Source organism: Hippoglossus stenolepis, chromosome 11 (assembly GCF_022539355.2).
Source record: "Hippoglossus stenolepis isolate QCI-W04-F060 chromosome 11, HSTE1.2, whole genome shotgun sequence".
Taxonomy (NCBI): Eukaryota; Metazoa; Chordata; class Actinopteri; order Pleuronectiformes; family Pleuronectidae; genus Hippoglossus; species Hippoglossus stenolepis.
Genome location: NC_061493.1, coordinates 24,031,375 through 24,055,117, shown reverse-complemented (window position 1 = coordinate 24,055,117; position 23,743 = coordinate 24,031,375). Strand labels below are relative to the sequence as shown.

Sequence of the window (23,743 nt, the reverse complement as noted above, 5' to 3'; positions counted from 1 at the left end):
GGTCACCAGGTCAGGCCTCCCTGAGTCTTTCTGCCCCTGTGGCCACCACAGCGCCCCCTAGAGAGCTGTAAAGCCCCGGGTGGAGAAGGTGAAGTGTTTATCTTGTGTTTAATATGACGATCAGTGATCACGAGTCAGTTCAAGGAGGAAAGTTCTCTTCCCCTCGTATCAAAGCATCACTTCTCTCAACCCGGCTTTATTCAAACAGCACAACTCTCTCTCCGTGATCAAAAGAATGTCAACCCTCTGCGTCCCATCGAGGAGAGCGACTTGACAACGGGACCTCAGGGAAGAAGGGGGGTCAGGATGAACAGCCAAATTTAGAAAAAAGTTATTTTATAGATATAAAAAGATATAAAACCGCTCTCTGCAAATCTGTCCACATCCATTTTGTTCTGGTTGGAGTCAAACTGTGTCTGAGCCAGCGAGCAGGTGGCTGATTGTCAAACAGATGAAGACGACAGGCTGCATCTCCGTGAAGTGGGAAGAAGGGCTTCTGGGGCAAATAATTAAGGGCTCGCCGTGCACATAAAAGCAAACACTGGTGTTTAAATTCTGCCGAGGCATCAATCCTCCACAAATACCCTGAGCTCCGGCATCTCTGTGATTCTGTGGAACGAAAGCAAGACGGTAGGAGGAGAAAAGTGGAATCAAGACGCTGATTTTAAATAAGTATTTAAAACCTTGTTTTTGTTGATGCAGCTGAAAGTGTCTGATTCCATTGTTTCTCAAGCAAGACGCAGATTTGTGTAAAGAGGAAAAATGGACGCAGATAACTGGATCATGAAGGTATATCCACTTCTAACTGATGCAACGAGTCCAGGAACTTAAAGGTCACATGTGGAATCCTGTGTTAACTCTTCATTTCTCTGGTATTTTCACACCTCAATCTCTGATTTCTCTTCCTGTTTCCACTGCTCGATGACGTCTGTCAGGTGGTGGTTGCGAGAAGTCCTCGACAACAGGAAGCAGCAGGTATGACCTCTCCGAGCCCCCCCCCCCGTCTAGTTTAATTATTAACACGTTACGAGTTGGAGCGTCACAACTGAAACTGGAAACACGAGGAAGAACCAAACACAGACACACAAACGTCAGCTGCACGACGAGCTGAAGCATTTAAATCAAGAAGGTTCACGATGAGTTCAGGCCGTGACAGACAAGAAACAGAAAACAGACGATTGACGAAGAGCAGGAACAAACTGAAATCCTCACACTTTAACTTTAACCTCCAGGAAAACACAAATATGCAGGAGCCTCGACACAAGATGTTACGGTTCGGGCTCGTTCTTCCTTTAGAGGGCGCTCCATGCTCCTGCAGCGTAACTCGTCTCATTGTCAACATCATCCGTTGTTATTGTGTTTCCGCTCGTTGGCCTTTGTGTTAATGCGACCGTGTGAGGAGACGTCTCGGCCGCTGTACGCAGGCGTCTGCTTGGTTTCTGGGGCCAGGCAGTAAACCAGAGGTTGTGCGGTGAAGGTGCATCACATGATTCCTCAGAGGGAAAACCACACACATCTGCTCATGCTGAATCCGGAGCTTTAGGAAACTGTGATCCCGGCTACTGTACGCCTGCTTCCCCCCCGGCTCCAGTATTAAAGATGGATTAAAAACACACATGTTATCTGCAAAGTGAGATTAAAATCATGTACGCTCTGCAAAATGAGATTAATGTTGTGGCTGACAAACTATATCCGTTTCCCTGCAGTAAATCTGTCCTGTGTGTGTCACAGTCTCGGCCTCATTCATCCACCGAATCAGCCACGTGACGCGATGTGTGCGGCCGCTGGCGCTCTATCGCCATTTCAGAGATTTACGGAGGAGTCGTTTTGTTTTCAAACCCTCAGTCACGTCCCTCAGTCACGTCCCGCTGGCCCATCCGTCACGTCTCTGACCGCGTTTATGGGGCAGCAGGTAGCCGCGCTGAGGCCTGTGACGCCGGCCGCTTTAATCATGTGGGCCAGTAAATCTGCTGTCAAGGAAATGTCAGCGTACAAAGGATGTGGACGGATGCAGAACGTGAGGAGACGCGTGGGCTTGTAAATAGACGGGAAGTACGAATGAGGAAGTGGAACTCGACCTGTTCCGCTCTGGGGTCGAGAAAACAAATCAAACCAGTTTCTAAAACCAATAGAAGAACAGGACGGACCTTTTATCAGCTGCTAAAGTTCAGTGAGCAGATCAGAGACTGTGAATATGAACACATGAATAAGTCAATTAAAACCATTCAGATCAGGGTTCGTCAGGAACAATCTGGAGAAGTCTGGTGAACGCAAGTGATTCTATGTCTGGACTCGCTCCTTATCTTCAGAAAAACACTATTACATCCAAACACATACATATTTACATACATGTACATATCTACAGGTAGTTTACTGAAAGTCACTATTATTCTCACTATCCTATTGATGCTGATTGCAGTATCACCTTATGCTTTTACATTCTTGTGCAGTCCTCCTGTGCACATTCTGTATTTTCTTATTCTGTTGACTTCTTTTATATTTGTATTCTCTTGTCTCCCTCTGACCTGTCTGCTGCTGTGACCAGGGGATTCAATACAGTTTCATCTTATCTTATCTTTTCTTATCAGTGTGATAAAATCGACCTAAAATGACAGAAGCCATATTTGGGGAAAAATGTATTTATTGTATTTTTTTACTTTGACCACCAGGGGGCCAACGAGATGCTTTGGCTTCACTTGTGGAAATGGAGTTACAGAGTCTGAAACCGACATGCTGCGTCTCTCTGAGTAAAGCTAATGCTCTTCTGGATTCAAACACCTCGTTGACGTGATGTAAAGATGGAGGCAGCAGCAGGTGTTTCTCCTGGAAGACAGATCGTAGAGGTGGAAGTGACAGAGGAGACCCCGTCTGCTCTCTGGCCTCCAGGACAGCGTTAGGCCCGAAGCGTCTCGAGTGTCATTGGCTCCTCCCTCGGTTTGCACCTGACCTGATTTGGGGCCGGTGAAGATCAGTGGAGCAAACCGAAGCTCTTCCTGCTCGTCAGGACCTCGTGACGCTGCAATTGTGCTAAAAGCCTCCAAATCCGTCCATCGTTAGCAAAGCTCTGAGCTCTTCTCTGATTGCTGCTGTGGCCACAAATGGACGAGGTTGATGTCACAACATGTTATATTTATATTTTGGCAGAAATGTTCCTCGAGTTTACTTTCGAATATCCTCAAAAACTCGAAGAGCTTAAAATGGTCTCGACGGGTGTTGCAGCAGGATCTTCACCTGACGAGGAGCGGAGGATAGATCCAAGTCTGAAGCTTCACACTTTGTCTGTGAGCACAAACCGAGCGGAGGCCGAGTGGGTTCTTCACACGGTCACGACATTGTGCTTCCTGCCTGAGTGAATGAGCAACAACCAATCGATGCACAAAGTGACACTTGATAGCATCAGTTTTGTGTTTTGGACTCGATCTCTGTCTCAGCAAATTACAGGTTGCGCTCTGATGAATGCAGTGAAAACAGCTTCTATTCACAGGGACCGGTTCCCTATCCGCTCCGCAGCTGTGCCGGGCCCTGAGTTATTGTGTTCTGTTGGTGTGAAGAACCTATCTCCTCGTTTTCCAGTATCTTTGTGCGCTGGTAAAGAAGAAATGTGCAGGTCACAGGCGACAGTGACGGAAAAAAAGCACTAATGAGTCACACAGTTTCCTCTGAGGGTCGTCCAAGGTCACACAAATCTACTTCCTCTCAAAGCTCCTCGAGACGTCCGACACGACAGCGTTTAGGACAAACTCCACATTCCTGTAAATTCCTGAAGCAGCGAGTCTCTGATTCAATTTGAAATGATACAGACGGGAAATCAAAGAACTGTGGGGGAAGCTGAGCAATTTCTGTTGCCAAGTTACGTGATTTCTTCAATGTTCATAAGTTTATTCTGAGCGGTTTATTCTTTTTTCTTTAATGAACGTAAAGATTGTTCTTGTGAGCTGGAGTCTGGACGTGATTAGCTTAGCTTAGCATAGCGAGCGTGTTGAGACCTCCTCCCCAGTCACAGACCCTGACCCACCAGTAATCACCTGTGAAGTTAAACTCATCTTAAAAACAACCCTGACCAGAAGCCAGATGCAGAACAAGATGGCGGATAGATCACTGGAAACAGCTGAGCCGATCGGGCGCGTCCTCCTCCTCTTCCTCACTGCATCTCATTAAACGAGTGACATTTGAAAGTCGTCGGACTCTCCTGCTCTGTCTCCGCCTCGTCGTCATTGGCTCTTCTCCCTCCGTGTGGCGCCCGGTCACCGACAGTGCGTATCAATCACCGGCCCCTGCTCCTCCCTGGGGTCTCCTCACGCCGGCCTCATGGTGAATGTTAGGTTTTCTCTTATTGTGCGAGCTGATGTATTCGGGCGTCACGGACCATCTTGGGTCAGCGTGAGGATAATTTATCATTGATTGTGTGATCGATGGCTCCCGGGATGAGCCCCAGGGGGCGTTGTAGGTTGTGGAGGCGAGGGTCGAAGCCGTCACGCTGTTCGTAAAACCCTCCCAGCTTCTGGGATGCATATCAAGCGTGACATTGAACCCGTCACATATTGTGCTGTCTGTTCTTGCTCTGAGGGCGATTGGATGATACGTTAGTAAAGAACTTGAGCTTGTATCCAGAGGTTCTGAGGGGGGGAGACGACCTCGGACCTCGCTGGTCAAATCTGAACATATGTTGTACTTCAGGAGGAGAAATCTGAAGCAAAGTCTTTATGGAAAAGTGAAAACACCTGTAATTTGTGAATCACTTTGTAATCTTGTTAAGAAAAGTGCAAGAAGACAAGTTTTATTCTAATTATCAATTATCATTATTTATCTCCTCTTGAGAACAACAACGTTTAAAAGCATAAAAATGTCCAGTTCCAGTTTGACGATGCTTGAATCGGATGCATCTTTTCCTTGTTGCACAGTAAACGACTTTCTGCTGAAACGTTCACGTGATAAAAGACGTATAAAGAAGAAGAGTCGTGACTAAAAGTGAACAAGAGACGGAATCAGGGCAGAAAACACCGGACCACAGAACAGGAAGTGTGTGAGAGGTGATTTTTAGGATGTGGGCGTGACGCAGACATCTGAATTTCATCGGTTCTGTTTCTCATATTCAGACTCGGCCTCAGTTGTGAGAAACGAGTTCCTCCCCAGGATCCAGCTGATCGATGTTGTCTCCCAGCGGGTCCTGACACTCGGCTCCGTGACACAACATCGAGTTGAAAAATGTGCGGCAGGAAATATTAGCGCCGGGCTCTGGCTGGCAGTCGGCCGGGCGCTGACGACTTCGGCTCCGCGTCCGTCTTCTCCTCACACAAGCTTTTTATCAAAGTGGAAGTTTGTTCATTTTCTGTGACGGCTGACGATGACCTTTCTGTAATTGGTCGTTATGAAAGATGAGACCACAGGTGCGAAGCCTTCACGTCCGTCTGACAACACCACATGTCACATTACCATCAACAGAAGAAACCAACTGTTTCCCCTCATTAACGCAGTAGTTACGAATTTGTTAATTAAGATGAAATCTGAAGGATTTTGGTAAAAACGTTTCTCCAGCTTCTCGGTGAGTTCGGTTCCGAATGAACCGCAGAATGAACTCATGGGTTTGTGATGTGATCGGATTCTGTAGAACATTAAAACGTTACAGTTAAAAACAGCGGAGGTTTTCTCATCATGTTGTGATGTTGACGTGTCTCAAGCTGTTGAGTCTGACCATGAGGCCAGAAACCAGACCAATCAGTGAGCTCGTATTAATTCTGATGGGTCTGCACAGGCCCTGATATCAACAATAATAATAATAACCCATTATCTATATTGATTATACTGGGAGGGAGCTGGAGCCAGTCCCAGCCCACACTGCTCACCAGTGAATCCTCAGCAACTAAAGCAGATGATCGTCTTTTCCGTCCTTTCTGAGCATTTTTTTCTCCCTCTTCTGTCGTTTGTTGGGATAAAAGCCGGCGGGGGCTGGGAGGTGCTCAGACGCCGTCCCGCCGCCGCGTGGCCACTGACCCGTGGCCTGCATCAGTAAACACATCATCCTCGATCAGCCTCGCTGTCACCTCGCCCGGCTCCGCTTCGCTCCAGCGGCTTCCTGCGATACACTGACAACCGCCTGACGCCTGACAGAGCGGCAGAGACGGAACAGTAGAGCCACAGTCGTGTCACGTTAGTGCGATCACCTTTTTGTTCCATCAGGACAAACCAACCCCCACACACACACACACACACACACACTCACTCATATCATATTATTTCCTCCCATTGTACAAGAGGGAAGCTAAAATATGTGAGATACGGTTTCCCTCGTCTTGTGCTAGCGACGTGATCGTGGAGTGGAGCCGCGGTATCAAGGTCCCGCCCATACACATCATCGACCAATCAGGTGTCTCAGCTGTCAATCATCACGTCTCAGCCTGTTTTTTTATTTCATCAAATAACTGATTCAAACCAAACTGATCAGAAACACTTGAACAAACATCAGAGAGAAGAACGACCTGAAATCACAGAAACCATCTTGGTTTGATTGTTTTTGTTTGGTCCATGTCCCATCTGCTAACATGGAGGAGGCAGAGTTTATGACCTACACTGCAGCCAGCCACCAGGGGGCGCTCCAGGCGACTTGGCTTCACTTTTGGGAGCTGCCATGTCGCCCATCTTTATTTACAGTCGATGTATTCACAGTACTTTATAATAACTGTATACTATCTGTTTTTTTACTCGCACAATGTTTACTCATGGATTCGTGATGATGATGATGAAGGAGGTGACGTGAGGATGAGGAGGGTTTTCTGGGTGAGGAGGAAGGTGTCTGTTCCCGTCAGGCCCTGGAAAGTAAGTGGGCTGTGAAAGAGAATTACAGGATCACTTCTGCTAATGCATCAATCAGAGTAAATGAGTCTGATGCCGCTCGGGTTCGTCCTGTTGGTACTAAGAACTCTGAACTATACAAACACCAAAACAAGTTCTGGGGCCGGAAACCGGATTCCAGGCACAAGAAGTGGTGTTGATTCAAATGTGAACGGTGAACACCTGAGTCTTGATGAGGCTCTGCACAGATCAGTTTCTCACCTGTTAACACACATTCATACAGACAGAGGAGACTGGGATTGAACCATCGACCTTCTGGGTAGTGGACGACCCGCTCTACCTCCTGTCAGGCAATTTAGACAGAAACTCCGTGACACACGACCTGTCTGATGTTAGTAGAACTCAGAGTGTAACTTTACACGACTTGTCCGTCTCCTGGCTTCAGTGTGTGTGTGTGTGTGTGTGTGTGTGTGTGTGTGTGTGTGTGTGTGTGTGTGTGTGATGAAGCGGTGATGAACTCTGTGTGTTGACAGCTGGTCCAGAGAAGCGTCGGGCAGCAGACACAGAGTTTACAGGTGTGACCTTGACGTGTTGCAGAGGACGGACTCTGTCCTGCGTAACGAGACACAACTCATCCCCACAGCAGCTGGAGCCAGTGGATCAGAGGCTGTGTGTGTGTGTGTGTGTCTGTGTGTGTGTGTGTGTGTGTGTGTGTGTGTGTGTGTGTGTGTGTGTGTGTGTGTGTGGTGTGTGTCTGTGTGTGTGTGAGAGCTTTAATTCTGGATAATCTTACATCAAGTCCTCAGTGTTTCCCAGAGATGAATGACAGTAAAATCCAACCTGAAGCTGCACATTCATCCTGTGACATATTGTCCTGCCTCCTCCTGTGAGTCTGTGCTCACAGTTTGCTTGTCGCTGACTGCGTCTGGTTCCCTCTCAGCTGCTCTGGCACGCCGCTCCTCGTGCAGCCGAAGCCGTTAATTATGGCGGCCGCTTCACAGCTTCGATAGCAGTGCTTTGGCGCTCGGCGACGTCCCAGCTGTCAGTGTAATCACAGAGCACGGTGGACGAGGACGACCACGCCGGGCCGGCTCTGCCCGGCCTCATCCCACGCCGTCACAAACATCCAGACGGGGAAGTCGCGGCACCTGCTGCTGCTCCCGATGATCTTTTAAAAGTCATCTTCTGCAAAATAAATGTGCATTTCTGTCTTCTTCTCTTTTTGTGTTTCCAGATTTCAAGTCTCTGCAAAGAAAGAAAACTTTTGATTGGCTCAACCTGATTTAGGGAAATCAAACTACAGACTAAATAAATAAGTCTGTCTCACAGTGGACGATTCCTGATTCACTATTATTATTATTATTTATTATTATTCTGAATCAAATCAATTACGATAAAAGATGTTAGTTATTGTGGGGCAGCAGTGAGGGATCATGGGAGTTGTAGTCTTCATAGTGAGTTAGTTGTGGAGGTGAAGCAGTGAGGGATCATGTGGAGGTGAGAGGGGATGTTCCAGACGTCTCCTCCTCTGAAACAAACACCTGACTCAGTCCAGTAAAAACAGAACAAAGCAGCTTGATGTGAAACTCTGTGTTTCTCTGACACGTCTCTGACGCTGAGTCGAACGTTTGCTCGGCTTGTTTCTCTGAAAACTGAAGATCCAGACGTCCGACGACTAAAATCCTTCAACCGAGTGAAAAACCACCGAGATTCAAAGAGTGAATCGTAAAAGATACAAAGTGGAGGAGTGAGCCGTCAGCTGACAGGAAACCATGTTACTTGTCTTCTTCTTCTTCTCCTGCAGCTGCGACTCGAGGTCGAGATGCGACCACGCTCAGGACATCGTGTGAAATCAGACTGTGACTCTTCGTTTGCAGCGAATCCTGTTTGCGTTTCGTAAATCGCTGTCGGTGTTTCAAAGATCGCCCACTGTTCCTGGTGGGTTTTACACAGAGGCCTTCTTACCCCCCCACACACACACACACACAGACACACACATCAGAGCGTCTGTCTGAAGGCTCATTAATGGTCCACTTCTGTCTGTGTTGATTTGATGTGTGCCACCCGCCGCTGCCACATAGTCACGGCAAATCTGACATCCTGTCCAGGAGAGAGTTGAAAATAGCTGCTCATTAACTGGCGTCGCCTCAACACGTGGACGCACGTGCACACACACACACACACACACACACACACACACACACAAATAGACAAAGCCACACACACACACTCAGATGAGCAGTTTTATATGGTTTTAGTCGTGAACACATGAACACACCACCCCCCCGCAATTTGTGTCCACACAGACATGACTCATCATTCAGCAGTGGGGAATCTTCACTCGGCTGTAAACACACACACACACACACACACACACACACACACACACACACACACACACACAGATTTATGAAAACCCACCAACACATATTCAAAGAGGGAAAATCACAGTTGATGAAATGAGAATTGGGACCAACTCCAGGTTCATTTACACCCAGAACAAGCAGCTCTTCAGAGTCTACGTGGATCAGGTAAGAAAACAATACACTGACCAATCCAAACTATTACATGTCACTAGGAGCGTCACAGTGTTTACACGGAGAAAAGAGGTTTCACTGACTGAAAATGTGTCTGTTTCACACCTGCCTGACAGAAAAGATATTTTCCTACATTAATAATCGACCTTTATTCGAAGGTGTACGACTCTTTGGCTGCATCTCTCTGATAATAACATCAGACGCTGGCATGTCCGGTCTCTGCAGTCACAAGTCCAGTAGTGACACTGCTACACAAAGTTACACAAAGGTACACAAACACTTGTCGCCACAGGCAGCTCTACGGCACAAATGATAAAACTCATGTGTTACTGGCAAAATGGAATTGAGTTGATGAAGTGAGACGTTTATTCTGCAGCAACCAGCAAAGAAGAAAAAGCTCAAAGAAGAAGAAGAGAAACTGTTCCCGGAGGAAAGAGACGATGCAAACGACTTCACCTCACTCCAGCATCAGATTCCTGAGTCTTCTGTCTTCGGCCCGTTGACACGTTGTGTGTGATGATCCCGCTCCAGTGTCCTCGGACGTGATCACAGGTGATTAACGCTGCAGCTCGGAGCCAAAACCACGAGAAGCAGCTGAGCGCAGCAGAAAGTGACGAAGAGGAGGAGGAGGAGGAGGAGGGGAGAAGAAGAACGTGCTGTGGATGACTCATTCCCTCGGGCGGCGTCTCCGATGTGGTGTCCAGCACAGCCTGTTACTCGCCAGGAGACAACCCCCCCCCCCAACGAAAGCTGTAACAGGATCCAGTGTTTGTTTCATCACCAGAGTTTTATTCCTGATAACGTGGAGAAAGCTTAGAAATTGGTTTTCAGAACTTCATGTGTGAAACTAAACGATTATTCTTCCTTTTACTCGTCTACAATTCTCTTGGAAGTTTCCTTGAAACATTGATGTAATCAAAGGAAGAATAACAGGAGGATTATTTTAGTTAAGCTGTCGATCTTGTTGAAAGAACTTTGTATTTTCTATGAATATCGTTTATGGGTTTTTTAAATGGGTGACTCCTCTATTCAAGTCTCTATTCAACAGCGTCACAGTTTCCTGTATTTCACCCAAACATGTTCTGATATGTCTGGTAATGGCTTACAGTGAAATTGAATTTGGTCCCCCCACTTTAATTAAATGTAATTGCATTTTGGCTGCAGTGGATGTGGAGAAGCTCGACTCAGCAGCTTTTAAATTAAAAGGAGGAAGTGCTGTCGGGCCAATCAGGGCACGGCGCTGCTCAGACTCATTCAGTAAAAAGCCTTTAAACAAGAAGCTGGATGAACCCTGCGTCCGGCCTCACACGAGAACTTATCAAGGAGATCCCTCTCGTGTGCGTTGACATGAACAGTGCTGCAGCTAGCACACACACACACACACACACACACACACACACACAAGCTGGAAGTCATGTGCATATGTACAGTACGAGCACACAGACACACTGCAGCATGGTGATGGGGCATGAAGTGCAGGTGAGTGTGATGAAAGGGAAGAGAGGCCCACGTTTCTCTGTCGGGATTCAAATAAATCTAACTCGTGTTTAACTCGGATTCAAACTCAGTCCACGGAAACAAAATGAAACCAGGCCTCCCTTCTTTTGCAGCTTCTCTTCTGTTCCCTCCACTGATGAGTTATAATCCTCGAGGGAACGAACACTCAGTTTCCACGCACTTGATTCTTAGTAAGTGTGTTTTTCGCAGAGCCCTGGTTTGTAACCCTGATGATCCCGAGCGGCGACGCGGCAGAGAGAAGCACGAACCTGTGTAATAATTAACCTTTATTTGACCAGAAGAAGGTGAATGACCCTATTTCTCTTTTTCCACCGGGCATCAGGCCAGAACAACCACAGCTCCTACTGGAGAGGAACTGGAGTGAGTGAGCTGGAGATGGTCAGTTCAAAGTATTAGAAATCACACATTTATTACATTATTTACCTTCATATGAGAAAGAGTTTGTTATTTTGTGTTAGTCAGCTCTGCTCATTTCTGTGTTTATTTGAAAATGCAAACAGTGACCCTGGCATCTCTTCTGGGTGCAGAGCTGCGAGTCTGACATTCCCCCTTTTCCAACGGGTCAGTTCCAGGGCCGGTACGGAGCCAGTGGCCGATCTGGAACCGGTTTGTGTTTCCACGGCCAAGGAACCGGCTGTCGGTCAGAAGAACTGGTTCCAGAGGCTGGAGGCGGGATTAACGTGACCAATAAGACCAAAGCAAAAGTTTGTCCACCAGTTTAAAAATCATCGGGCGCCAACACAGGGTTCCTGGACTTTGAATATAATTTAAGACCTATTTCACGGCCATAGACGTCCCAGAAACGTACATGCAGGTCCAGCTGCTTGGTTCTGGTCGTCTGGTTCAAGCTTTCATCGAACATCAGAACGAACGGACCGCTGTTTACTTTAGAGACGAGGTCTCTCTTGATGTTTTCCTCTAAACCAAATTTTGTGACGTACAACGTTTTGTCACCACCGCACGCAAATGTTTTCGCGACATCGGAATCAGGGAACATGCATTTGAAAAGCTCACCTATGCCGTCGTTGCTGTTGTACGATTGGTGTTTAGCTACAGTATTTAGCGTCCGCAGCACCTCGGCTTTTTGGGGTCGGTCGACCCAAACGTCGTCCGGAGGTCGATTATCCCCGATTTTAACGCGGCCACTTTATTTTCTCGCTGTACAGCAGGAGCAACACTCCCATCACACTCTCGGTGCTCATTCACTTTATGTTATCCACACATTTTAGCACCTTATGTATAATGTATATGTATAATGATGAAGAATAAACGGATGAGGAAGTGACTCGTTGTTCTTGTTGTGTCTCATCCCAGTGAGTTTGATTTGAGCGCAGAGCTTCCAGTCGTGACTCATCCCAGTAAAATCCGAGCGGCTGATGTCAGAGCAGTTGTTCATTATTCACTGTTTGTGGAGCTGCTCCAGATGACATGATCACCACAGTCTGTTCCTCTGCTGCTCAGCCGAGCGGCATCCTGCTTCAAACTGGGCCGTCCGTCAACGTGGGACCAAAACAGACAATGCATACAACGGTGGACGATTGATTCACACGCAAATTTCCTTTGGGTGTTCCTGATATATAACATTCACAGGAACATGAGGTCCCCGTGACCTTAACCTTCGTTTTGTAAGGTCATATTGACTTTGACCTCAAATCCTAGTGACTTAATCCGCTCCAGGACAAAGGAGTTGTTACCTTCTTTACCTCCTTCCTCCTTCCTCCTTCCCTCAGATGGAGAATCCAAACCAAGGGAAGGGCACATTTGTCTCTCATTCCCTGGCATCTCTTCATCGAGACCTCAAATTACGGCGCTGTGGAATTGATGAGCTGTCATGCACGACCCTGCAGAGCCGTCCGGACGCTGACGCCCTGAAATGAGAAGGTTCGGGCAAAATGGCAAACGGCTTAATTTGTGAGGGGACCGCGGCTGATGGACTCCAGATACTGTGTTCAGGGTTTAATGTGACCGGGGCAAAGTAAACGAAGGGTTTCACTCTTCATGGACAAACTACATTTCATCAGCAGCCAGAAAGTCAAATCTATGAAATCTGCTGATTTGCTAAATGTTTTGAAGGGAACTGAAGAAAGTGAATAACTTTAACAAGAGGAACACGAGACAGACGTTCGACGTGAAACCAGAAGCTTTTACAAAATGGGAAAAGAAGAATCAGGTCTATTGACACTGTTCTGTATTAATGCGTCAGTCATGTGATGCTACAGTTCATCAGAATGTCTGGTTCATGTTTGCATTATTAATATATAAGTAATATATAAGTTTTTATGAGTCCACATTGTATTATGTCTAAACATGAGGGATTTCAGTTTAATTTGCATGTTGACTGTAAAATCCTGGATTAAATTAATATCTAAATTATTCTTAATGAGTAAAGTTCTGCCACATGGTTTCTTGAATAACGCCCGTTCAGTTTTATAATGATATGTGCAGATGTCATTTTACTGTAAGCAGATTTAATTATGCTCTGGACTCGTTTATAGAAACTAACACTGCATTCTGTCAACTGCATGAATTATTCAGCTGTGAAAATGTCTCATAATCTTGATTGAGTTTTTACCTGGTGGGAAACGACAGGAACAGGAAGTGGGGGAGAAGCAGAGACGCAGTTTCTCTGATGCGCAGCTTCATCTGCTCGGCTCAGACTCCTGCTCCGGCTTTGTACACGTCTCCTTTGTATTTTTCATTCATTCCCATCAGTTCTACGGCTCCACGTATAAGGACAAATAAAGGGCATGTTGAATAATAACTGTCTCTTACTGACAGTGCTCAGCGAGGCTCAGTTTGGAGACGGATTTCAGTAATTCTCCTTTCCTGGGAATCAGCTGGGAAAGAAAAGGAGCTACAGTGGAGACACGGCAGACGAACCGAGGGTAAAAATAGACTGAATAGCAATGAGGCAACTTTCCTCTCGCCTGGAGCCATGCGTGAGTCAAAGTGGGGGGTTGCTCCTCCTCACAAGGACCTCCTGCAGCTCCTCAAGGTTTAGGAGGGAATCGTTTTACCCGATCGAATCCAGAGGGTCCAGCGGCCTCGGCCTCCTCCTGCTGCTTCCTTGGGATCAGGAAAGTGGGACAAGACGCCCGCACACAGCCAAGGACGATGCAGCTGCGACCAAGAACATTTCCTTCTCCAATATTCTGTCTCGATTTTGGGCATTTAGCTGAGACTCGGAATTAATCTGAATTAATCTCGCTTTAACGAGAGTCCCCCCCCCCCTTGGCAAGACAGTGAGCAGAGATGTGTGGAGGCTGATTGTGAAAACATCTCTGGGGAGCGCTCTCCCCTCGTGATTAATTTGAAGTTTACTGTTTGTGATTAACATGTGAGGGCCTGCGAGCCACAGATTAGATTCACGCTCTGGTTTTATGGTTTTATCGCTGAGAATATGATTTACACTTTAGTTAGTGCGTCGACGCTCTGACGCTTTACACCGAGGGCGACAGCAGCATGAACCTTGAGTTTAAAGATCACCAACATCACCGGTGCTGCGGCGGCCGATGCCCCACTGCCCGGTAAACACGATAATATACGAATACGATATACGTGACTCTGGAGCGACTGATGGAGCGTGAATATCTTTAGCTTTATGGTTCAGGGTCGTCCACGTGGAAAAAGTTCACAGTAACTTCGAGAACAACCTGTTTTTAAACACTGGATGTACTCTGTGGTTATAAAGGCTCGTTCATGATGCATTCACATACTTCCACGTGTTGTTTACGTTGGGATGGTTGTTAAGCATCCACTAGAGGGCAGCGTAGAGACAACAACATGGTGCCGCTGGAGGAGGCACCACGATTTCCAGAGGGACTGCTCCATTTCATAAGTTCCGTCCGTTTACGTAAACTTTTAGAACACGTGCACGAATACGGAAGAAGTGAACGCAGATCACGGAGAGAAATCTGTATGTTTCCATATGATGAGCATAAAGGAGACGCGAGGCTGCCATTGGCTGCTTGTTCCAGACGGTTTTCTACAATCCTCTTTGCTACAGGAAACAACGACGACCTCTGAGCTGCAGCACAACACACTGCAAGGTGACGTCATTTGGAGCCCCTTCTTCCTGTTGTACAGGGAGGGAGCGCTGCCATCTTGTGCTTTTGACGTCACTTGCAGTCAGAGTCTGTGCAGCAGCGATCAGGGGGCGGAGCTTACACTCGTACTCGACCAATCATGAGTCGGTCTCAGCTGTCAATCATGACATTTTAGCCTGTTTTCATGTCATGAAAAACAAATAAAAACCAAACTGATCAGAAACATGAAGTCTTGAACAAAGTGTGATAAGAACTACCTGTTATGTAAGAAACCACGTCCCATCAGCTAACATGGAGGAGGCAGGGTTCATGACCTGCACTGCAGCCAGCCACCAGGGGGCGATGGAGCTGTCATGTCGTCCATCTTTATTTACCATCTCTCTCTCTCTCTCTTTCCGTCTTTGTACCGAGACGATTTTCTCCGGAACATTCCTGAACACACACACAGGTGGAGCTGAAATCTCTTTTAACTCAGACTTCCTCAAGGAAACGGGTCATTTCTCTGTTACTACCAACCAGTGAGTGTGTGTGTGTGTGTGTGTGTGTGTGTGTGTGTGTGTGTGTGTGTGAGAGAGGGTGAGCGAGTGTGTGAGCGAGCTTTGCGGCACCAATGAGTCTAAAGATGACTCATTTTACTGCTGCACCAGCTGATGCCTGTTTGCCTGGTGCAGTCGGTCCCGTTATAAAACACCACATCCCAGACGGAGCCGTCACACACGGCTGCAGGATTCACACTTTACAGACGACTTCCACCAAGAGTGTGTCAGGACAAAGAACAACTCCTCTATTTACACCGCACGGCCAAAAGTAGACGGACACACACTCGCCCACAGGTGATTGTTGAGCATGTGATTACGAGACCTCAGGCGTCAATGTGCTGCTGCAGATGTTGGATTTTACTCCCATTCAGACACAACAGCATCGGGGGGGACACGGTTCAACCCTAAAGCTGCCGGGCGAGGTTGAAGTCCCCCCCCCCCCCACCAATCAAGACACGTCTGACCCCGTTTTTATATCATCAAATAACTAATTAAAACCAAACTGATCAGAAACACTTGAACAAACATCGGTGAGATAAGAACTAAATGACAGAATCTTTGACAAACATTTATTTAATGTCTACTTTGATTGATTTATGACCTGTACTGCAGCCAGCCACCAGGGGGCGATAGAGATGCTCCAGTGCCATTGCAGGCGCTAACTTCTTGTTCACGCTGACACTATGATGTTATGTGTTGGATGTTCTTCATCCAACACATAACATCATCACGAGAAGATTTAAAAACAGGGATTGAAACTGACGCAGCAGAAACCAGGTATCACATTTTTCTCCCCCCGACATTACCCACAATGCAACTCAAGCTCAGTTGGAGATTCAGGCGCGTTAGCTGGTAGCAGCTAATGTGGCGTGGCGAGCGCAGTCTGCGGCAGAGATGAGGAGCAGCACAGGTGTATTTTATTTTATTAACACTCTTCAGACCTTCAGTCAGAAGTGAGTCTGACTGAAGGTGACATCACTTGAGTGTTTCGGGGGGACTTCCTGGTGATGTTTGATTGACACATTTGATCTTATGTTGCTGCATGAAAATAAACAAAGGAGCAAACCAGGAAAACCAGAGCTGGAGTTCAAGCTTCAGAAATCAGACAGTGGAAGTTTCATTGAGCTGCAGAAGGATGGAGGAGAAAGAGGAGGTGGTGGTGGTGGGGTGGGGGGGGGTAATATGAAGGGAAGGAGAAATGCTGGATGGGGGAGGGTGGAGAGATAGAGAGAAAGAAAGGAGAGGAGGAGAGAGGGGGCAGAAAAGGAGGATAAATGGAGATAAGGGATGAGGAGACGGTTAAGACAGGGAGGGAGCAGGCACACACACAGACACACACACACACACACACACACACACACACACAAAGTGACGTCAAACGGACAGGCTCGCGCCGCCGTGTCTCTGAACACCCTCGCGCTCTCTGCCAATCCACTCCACGCGGCTGCTGCTGCACGCGCTTCAAACACCGAGGAGGAAGAGGAGGGAGGCTCCGCTCGCGCAGCCATATGTGTGCGTGTGTGTGCGTGCGTGTGTGAGTGTGTGTACAGGACGTTATTGTGATCCCCCCCCCCCACACCTCACACACACAGGTGTTGCGTGTCCTCGTGCGGATGGAGACGCTGCGGAGCTCGCGCGCTTCAACAACAACTTGATGCTCCTTGGTTTTCCTCCCGCAGGCCCACGTGCGTGTGTGCGTGTTTTTTAAAGAAGCAGATCGAGGACGCGGATTTCTCTTCGCCTCTGGATCTTCCGGGATTTGTCCTCGCGTGGCGTCTCCGGTGGACGTGACCGGACAGCGGGAGTCACCGGGGCTTTGTCTCCTCCATCATGACGGAGTGACCGGATCCAGCTGTGCCGGCGACGCACGAGCCACCGCGGGGTTGAACAGAGAGCATCCTCCGTGACGCCCGCTCACGCCCGGACGTCCGCCCCGCTCTCCGCGGATCCCGGTTTCTCCGTGACGCCGCGGCACCCTGATGGTGCGGACGGTCGGTTCACGGTGGTTCGAGCCGCTGATGGCACGCGCCGCCCGGTGATTCGTGGCGGTGGACCGCGGTGGATCCGGGAGATGCTTGTCCACTCGGGACTGTTTCTTCAGTGGGATGGTTCGCGTGACAATGACGTCCAGCCGCGCTTTGCCCCGTGCCGTGCTCACCGCAACCCGAGAGAGAAGCACGCGCCCCCGGTTCGATGCGCACGAGAGGACGTCGTTCCCCCAAAACCGCTGAGCTAACTCACACCCGGGAGGGCGGGAGGCGACACTACCGACACTACCGACAGACACGAGAGCCACACCGGCGACGAGCGGCGGCGGGGATGGAGCTGTCCGAGGTCCGGTGCTCCAGCGCCAGCGAGGAGCTGTACACCATCAACCGGACACCGAGCGGCAGCAGCGGCGGCAGCGCGCGACCCAAGCGGCTGCTGTGGCAGAACGCGGTGCGGCACATCACCGAGCAGCGGTTCATCCACGAGCAGGGCGGCGGAGGGGGGGTGAAGGGCGTCGGGGCGGACGAGCCCTACGACCCGGGCCAGGGGGCGCGGAAGCAGTCGGCGGGGCGGACGTCGGTGGGGGACCGGCACAACAACGGCGGGACCAAGGTGTTCCCGGAGCGCGCCAGCAGCGACCTCGGCTTCCTGCAGATCGACTGCGCGCCGAGCAACTCCGACTTCTTCCTGAACTGGGGCTACACGTACCGGGGCGTCATCTTCCCCACGCTGCGCAACGCGTTCAAGTCCCGCGACCTGGAGCGGCTCTACCAGCGCTACTTTCTGGGCCAGAGGCGCAAGTCCGTGGTGGTGATGAACATCCTGGACGTGGTGACGAAGCTCACCCTGCTGGTGCTGCACCTCACCCTGGCCTCGTCCCCCATGGACCCCATCAAGGGGACGCTGCTGGGCTTCTTCACGGGCATCGAGGTGGTCATTTGTGCCTTAGTGGTGGTGCGGAAGGACACCACGTCGCACGGCTACCTGCAGTACAGCGGCGTGGTCACCTGGGTGGCCATGGCCACGCAGATCCTCGCGGCCGGGCTGGGCTACGGGCTGCTGGGCGACGGGGTGGGATACGTGCTGTTCACCCTGTTCGCCACCTACAGCATGCTGCCGCTGCCGCTCACCTGGGCCATCATGGCCGGCCTGTTCACCTCGGGGCTGCACATCCTGGTGCAGCTGCTCATCTCCCACAATGCACAGCTGTTCACCAACCAGGTAGGTGCTCACCTGAGCTCCTCCAGCCTCACGGCCGAGGCGCCATCTTTCCTCTCCTTTCCTTCTGCATTCATACATCCAGCTCTCCCTGCATCCTCCCTTCTTCTCCTCATCATCTCCCTTCTTCTCCTCTCCCTTCTTCTCCTCTCCTCTCCTTCTTCTCCTCTCCTTCTCTCTCATCCCTCCCTCCCTCTCTTCCTCATCCTCTCTCTTCCCCCCCCTCCTCTCCTCTTCTCCTCATCCTCTCCTCTTCTCCTCATCTCCTCCTCCTTCTTCTCCTCTCCTCTCCTTCTTCTCCTCATCATCTCCCTTCTTCTCCTCTCCTCTTCTCCTCTCCCTTCTTCTCCTCATCCTCTCCCTTCTTCTCCTCATCCTCCCTTCTTCTCCTCATCCTCTCCTTCTTCTCCTCTCCTCTCCTTCTTCTCCTCATCCTCTCCCTTCTTCTCCTCTCCCTTCTTCTCCTCTCCTCTCCCTTCTTCTCCTCTCCTTCTTCTCCTCATCCTCTCCTTCTTCTCCTCATCCTCTCCCTTCTTCTCCTCATCCATTCCTTCTTCTCCTCATCCATTCCTTCTTATTCTCCTCATCTTCTCTCCTCCACTCCTCATCCTTTCTCCTCTCCTGGTTCTTCTCCTCCTCCTCCTCCTCTCCAGAAACTTGTTCCTACGGTCTGAGGAGATGCTGCTGTTAGAATCTGGTTTCCTCACTGTGATGTTCGGGTCATGAACCAATCGAGCAGCAGGTCACGACTTGTTTTCATCTGAACTGAGAACCAATCAGATGTTTCTGTCATTGGTGTGAATCTGTTCTCTGAGATTTATAAACCGTATTATTATCATTATTAAATATTCCAGCTTCAGTGATGAGATCACGTGACACCAGCCTGGTCTGAGTGCTGAGGTTTCAGCACCAGGAGCTGTCCAACACACACACACACACACACACACAGACACACACACACACGCACACACACACACACACACACACACACACACACACACACACACACACACACACTTCTCTCTAGCACCCTCTTCTGGTGAATCTTATAAACCTTCCTTCTCGTGCAGTTTTCAGTACATCCGGTGCTTTATGGTCTGTTTGACTCTAAATCATCATAATTCACTAAATGAACATCAGCTGTTTGAAGAAGACTTGAAACTAGAGACTGAGACAGAAACTCCTGAATGTTTACTGACGTTATAAAGTGAGAAGTCACTTTCTAAAGACTTCTATAGAAACTACCAGAGGAGTCGCCCCCTGCTGGTCATTGGAGAGAAGACAGGTTTCAGGCACTGGCTTCACTTTCCAGACCCGGAGTCTTTGTCTATTTTAAAACACAGTCTACGGTTTACTGCTTTTCGAGCAGATTTCAAACAATCTACGGAGGTGGTGCGGGTGTGTGTGTCTGTTATACACAACAGACATCAACACAGACTGAACATGTGTTGTTGACATGTTGGACGCAGCATCGATTGTACGTCTGTCCGTCCTGGGAGAGGGATCCCTCTTGTTGAGGGTCAAGAACAGAGGCCACATCTGGATAAGATCTATGAGACAAAGTGTGATTTGTGAATATGGGCCACACGAATATAATTTGATTGGTTCTTTCAAGTTGTGAGAGAGAATTGCATTGAGGTCACTTGCTGGTTACGTGCAGCTGCAACTAAAAGGTCTGACTGTCTTTATTTTTAGTCTTCAGTCCAAACTCTGACTTTACATGCACATGTCCCCATTTACTTAGAAGACACTTTATTCTGAAAGAATTTTGTTGCTGCTTAGTATTTGTCATTATTCAGTCATTACTGCGTAGAAAAATACGACAACTGAAGTTTTCTTAATTTTTCTGGAATGGTTGCCTCAGTGGAAAATGTTTTTGACATGTTTTTCCTCCAGTTAACATACTATGATCATAAATGATCATAAAACCATCTTACTCTGTGAACTCTACTGTAGAAATATTCTCTATTTCGTTACTGTGATCTCGTCTCCTGGAGAATCATCAATCCCTAAAATCTGTACAACTTTAACTTAAAAGGTTACGTAAGTCAATAAACCATAATAACTGATAAAACTACTGAAAAGGTGTCATACATTAGACAATACAGAATAGGACACGTTCTTTCATCAGAAGTCATATCAAAGTCGTCCACTCACGGCCCACGTGTGATATTAAGGCCACAAGCTCTTAGCTTTGACACTGACATCATGTTTAACTTCATATTTAGTTATTTCTTGGTCTGAAAAGTAGAAACTGATCGATAAGTCAAACACTAGGAAGTAATTCTGCAGCTCTTCTGGCTCTTGCAGTTGTGTGTCTCTACGAACTGAATATCTTAAGGGTTGTCGGAATGTGCGATCAACTGAGGAAAGGAAACGAGATAAATCGATTATAGGAATATTTGTTAATCGCAGGAGGAAGAAGGTGACAACACACAGAGCTGAGTTATAAACTGAAATGACCACGTGGAATTTAAGAGCTTCACACAGACAAAGAGACGTAATAAGATAGAATAATGAATAAATGATAATCTGTCACAAATAAATAGGCAGTGCTTCTTATTAAGAGTCCCATTGTGAAGAGACAGGGTGTAAACGAGGTGCGTGAGGCTGCTCACATAGAGTTTCTGAGTCATGATTTATTTTCAGCTGGCTGATGTTGCTCTGACGTGCGGGAAAATCCCCAAAACACTCGGCGCTCCTCGTGTGCAGCAACGCAAAGATACGGTGAGACGACACAGAGCGTGACCAGCGCGACTCCATCGCTCAGGTTCAGGCAGACGAACGGAGCCTTGTCCCTCCCACGGCGTCACGCTGAATCCCATCATGCTTCACTGCGAGGTCTCAGCTGACCCTCTGCGTGGCCGTGGACCGCTCTGTGTGACTGGTGTTGTGTAGCTCGGGGGGGGGTTCCCAGCTCTCGTGTGGTTCAGCTGTGTCGCTCCGCCTGCAGCCGGCGACCCGGCACAGCCTCTCGGAGGAAAGGTCAGAGGTCGAGAGTTTTAAAGAGGCGGCGGTTATCTGGATTCAGACACTTTGCTCTGCAGCGGCGGATTGTTTCAGGATTTTACAGATTCACTCCCAACTGTTTGAAAATGTTTCACTCAACACGAAGTTGTCGTTTCTTTCATCAGCTGCTCAGAATCGTCCCCGTCGGGTCCGTTCACTCTCTGCAGTTCTTCTTCGTTTACTCTCCTCTGGTGTGTTAAGGAGCGTTAATCCAAACTCAGGTGAGGAGGTCGAGATGTTCGGAGACGTCTCCTCGGACTCTCCTGATGCATTCTAACCATCGTCCGAGACTTTATGAACCAAAAAGGTTTCCAAAAGATTTCCATATTTCACTGATATGTCGGAGTGTTCGTAGTTTTTTGACGAGTCCATTAATTAGCTTCCACTCGTGCTGTGGTGAGTCTCCGCTCGTGTGGTTATTATGAGTATTCGCTGGGTGGTATTAAACCCTGTGGGTGGGAGGGATTATTCTGACGTTGCGTGCTGGTATTAGTCAACCTGAAAGACGCTCGGAGATCAGCGCCTTCCATGTTGTGTCTTTAATGCGGCTGCAGTGACATGCGAGCGGCTGTGTGCAGCTGGATGGACGCAGCGGCGGAGGCAGGATTAGGGCGGATCACACCACACTCCTGGGGTTAGGAAGACTGGACTCGCTGCTAATCCGCTCGTATTAATTCTGTTTGTTTAAGGATGTAGTGAACGTGTAATATACTGTATATAATCACAGTTACACTGAATGTTCAGAGGCTGAGGTGGAGTCAGTGACCGTCGTCGTTCATGCTGTTGTGTTTACAGGACGCACTCTGGTGCTTTGAATCAAAGGATGTGTATTCATGTGGAAACTTCACATCAATGAAGCCCCACGGTATTTTAATATATCCTCAAAACCAGCGTTTATGGATCTTAATCTAGGATCTGGACCAGACCTGCTGCCGCTGTAGCCTCGTCTGTCGGAACAATAACAAGAGCTCATCACTTCTGCTTCTCATTTGTTTGGTGTCATGTACTGAACCAACAATCTTTAATATAAAAGCTCGTTGGTTCAGAACATGACACCAAACAAATAAGACGCATTGTTAAACCTTGTCGCACCTTGTTAAAGCCCTACGAGGCATATTGTGATTTGTGAATATGGGCTATTCGAATAAAGCTTGATTGATTAAACTGAACTGTCAGGTTTGATTACTCCACACAGCTCTTACACGTCCAGACTGTCGGTGGCACAGAATCAGTCGATCAAATTCAGCCCATATTCACAGATCCCATCTTCTGCCCTGAACCCTCGAGTGAGAGAAAACTACCGAACAAAACCTTTAACGGGGAAAACACGTAAAAGCTCAGAGACGAGGAGCAGAGTCAACAGGATATTATTTACAGCGTTGATGAGACGTGTATCAGTGTTTGTACATAAGAAAATGTGCTACAGAGATGAAGGAGCAGCTCTCATCACAGAGGTGTCATATGTGAGTAGGCACATTGTATATCTGAGCAATCCAGTTGTAATAATAATGCACGATCAGCTGCCACCATGATCACGATCACACGTTATTCTTTCTATAAAAACTCGTAATGTGGTGATGATTTGATTGGATCTATAGACGTACGGTGTATCTTCCCTCCCTCCTTGTTCTCTTCTCATCTCCTCATTGTCCCCGTGAAGTGAACATCCGCTATGAAAACTCCATCTTCTCTCCTTTAAGACCCATTTCCAGACTCCTCTCCTCCTCCTCCTCCTCCTCCTCCTCCTCCTCCTCCTCTTCCTCCTCGTCACCCTGTGAGCCTCATTCTTCCTCTCAGACTCAGAATAGCCTCCATCGACCCGGCTCTGTCTCTTTAGAGCGTCTCGGGGCCGCTGAAGGCTCCGATATTGACCGTCGCTTTTTCCTTTAAAACCTTCACACCAATACAATCACACCCCATCTTCTCGCTCGCTAAACAATGAGCTCATATCAACCTGCTGGGCGCTCCTTCTCTTTTTTCACATCCTGAAAAGACTCTGAAGAAACACGACTCTGGTTTCCACTGTCAGACGCCGCTGTATTGACGACTGCCTTTGTGCAGGAGTCACTTAGCCTTTTCACGTGCTGCTGAATAAACA

General features: G+C 48.3%; 1 protein-coding gene across 2 annotated transcripts in view; it reads left to right on the top strand.

Annotated features, from left to right (window-relative positions):
• Nucleotides 1-16,807: 16,807 nt before the first annotated feature.
• The window catches only part of adcy8 (adenylate cyclase 8 (brain)), a 53,889-nt gene continuing 46,953 nt past the window's right edge, over nucleotides 16,808-23,743 (top strand). For both annotated transcript variants that reach the window (XM_035171530.2, XM_035171529.2), the window contains exon 1: nucleotides 16,808-18,639. In XM_035171530.2, coding sequence (XP_035027421.1) covers nucleotides 17,623-18,639 — 1,017 coding nt within the window. In that variant the 5' untranslated portion in view covers nucleotides 16,808-17,622. The remainder of the gene's footprint in view (nucleotides 18,640-23,743) is intronic.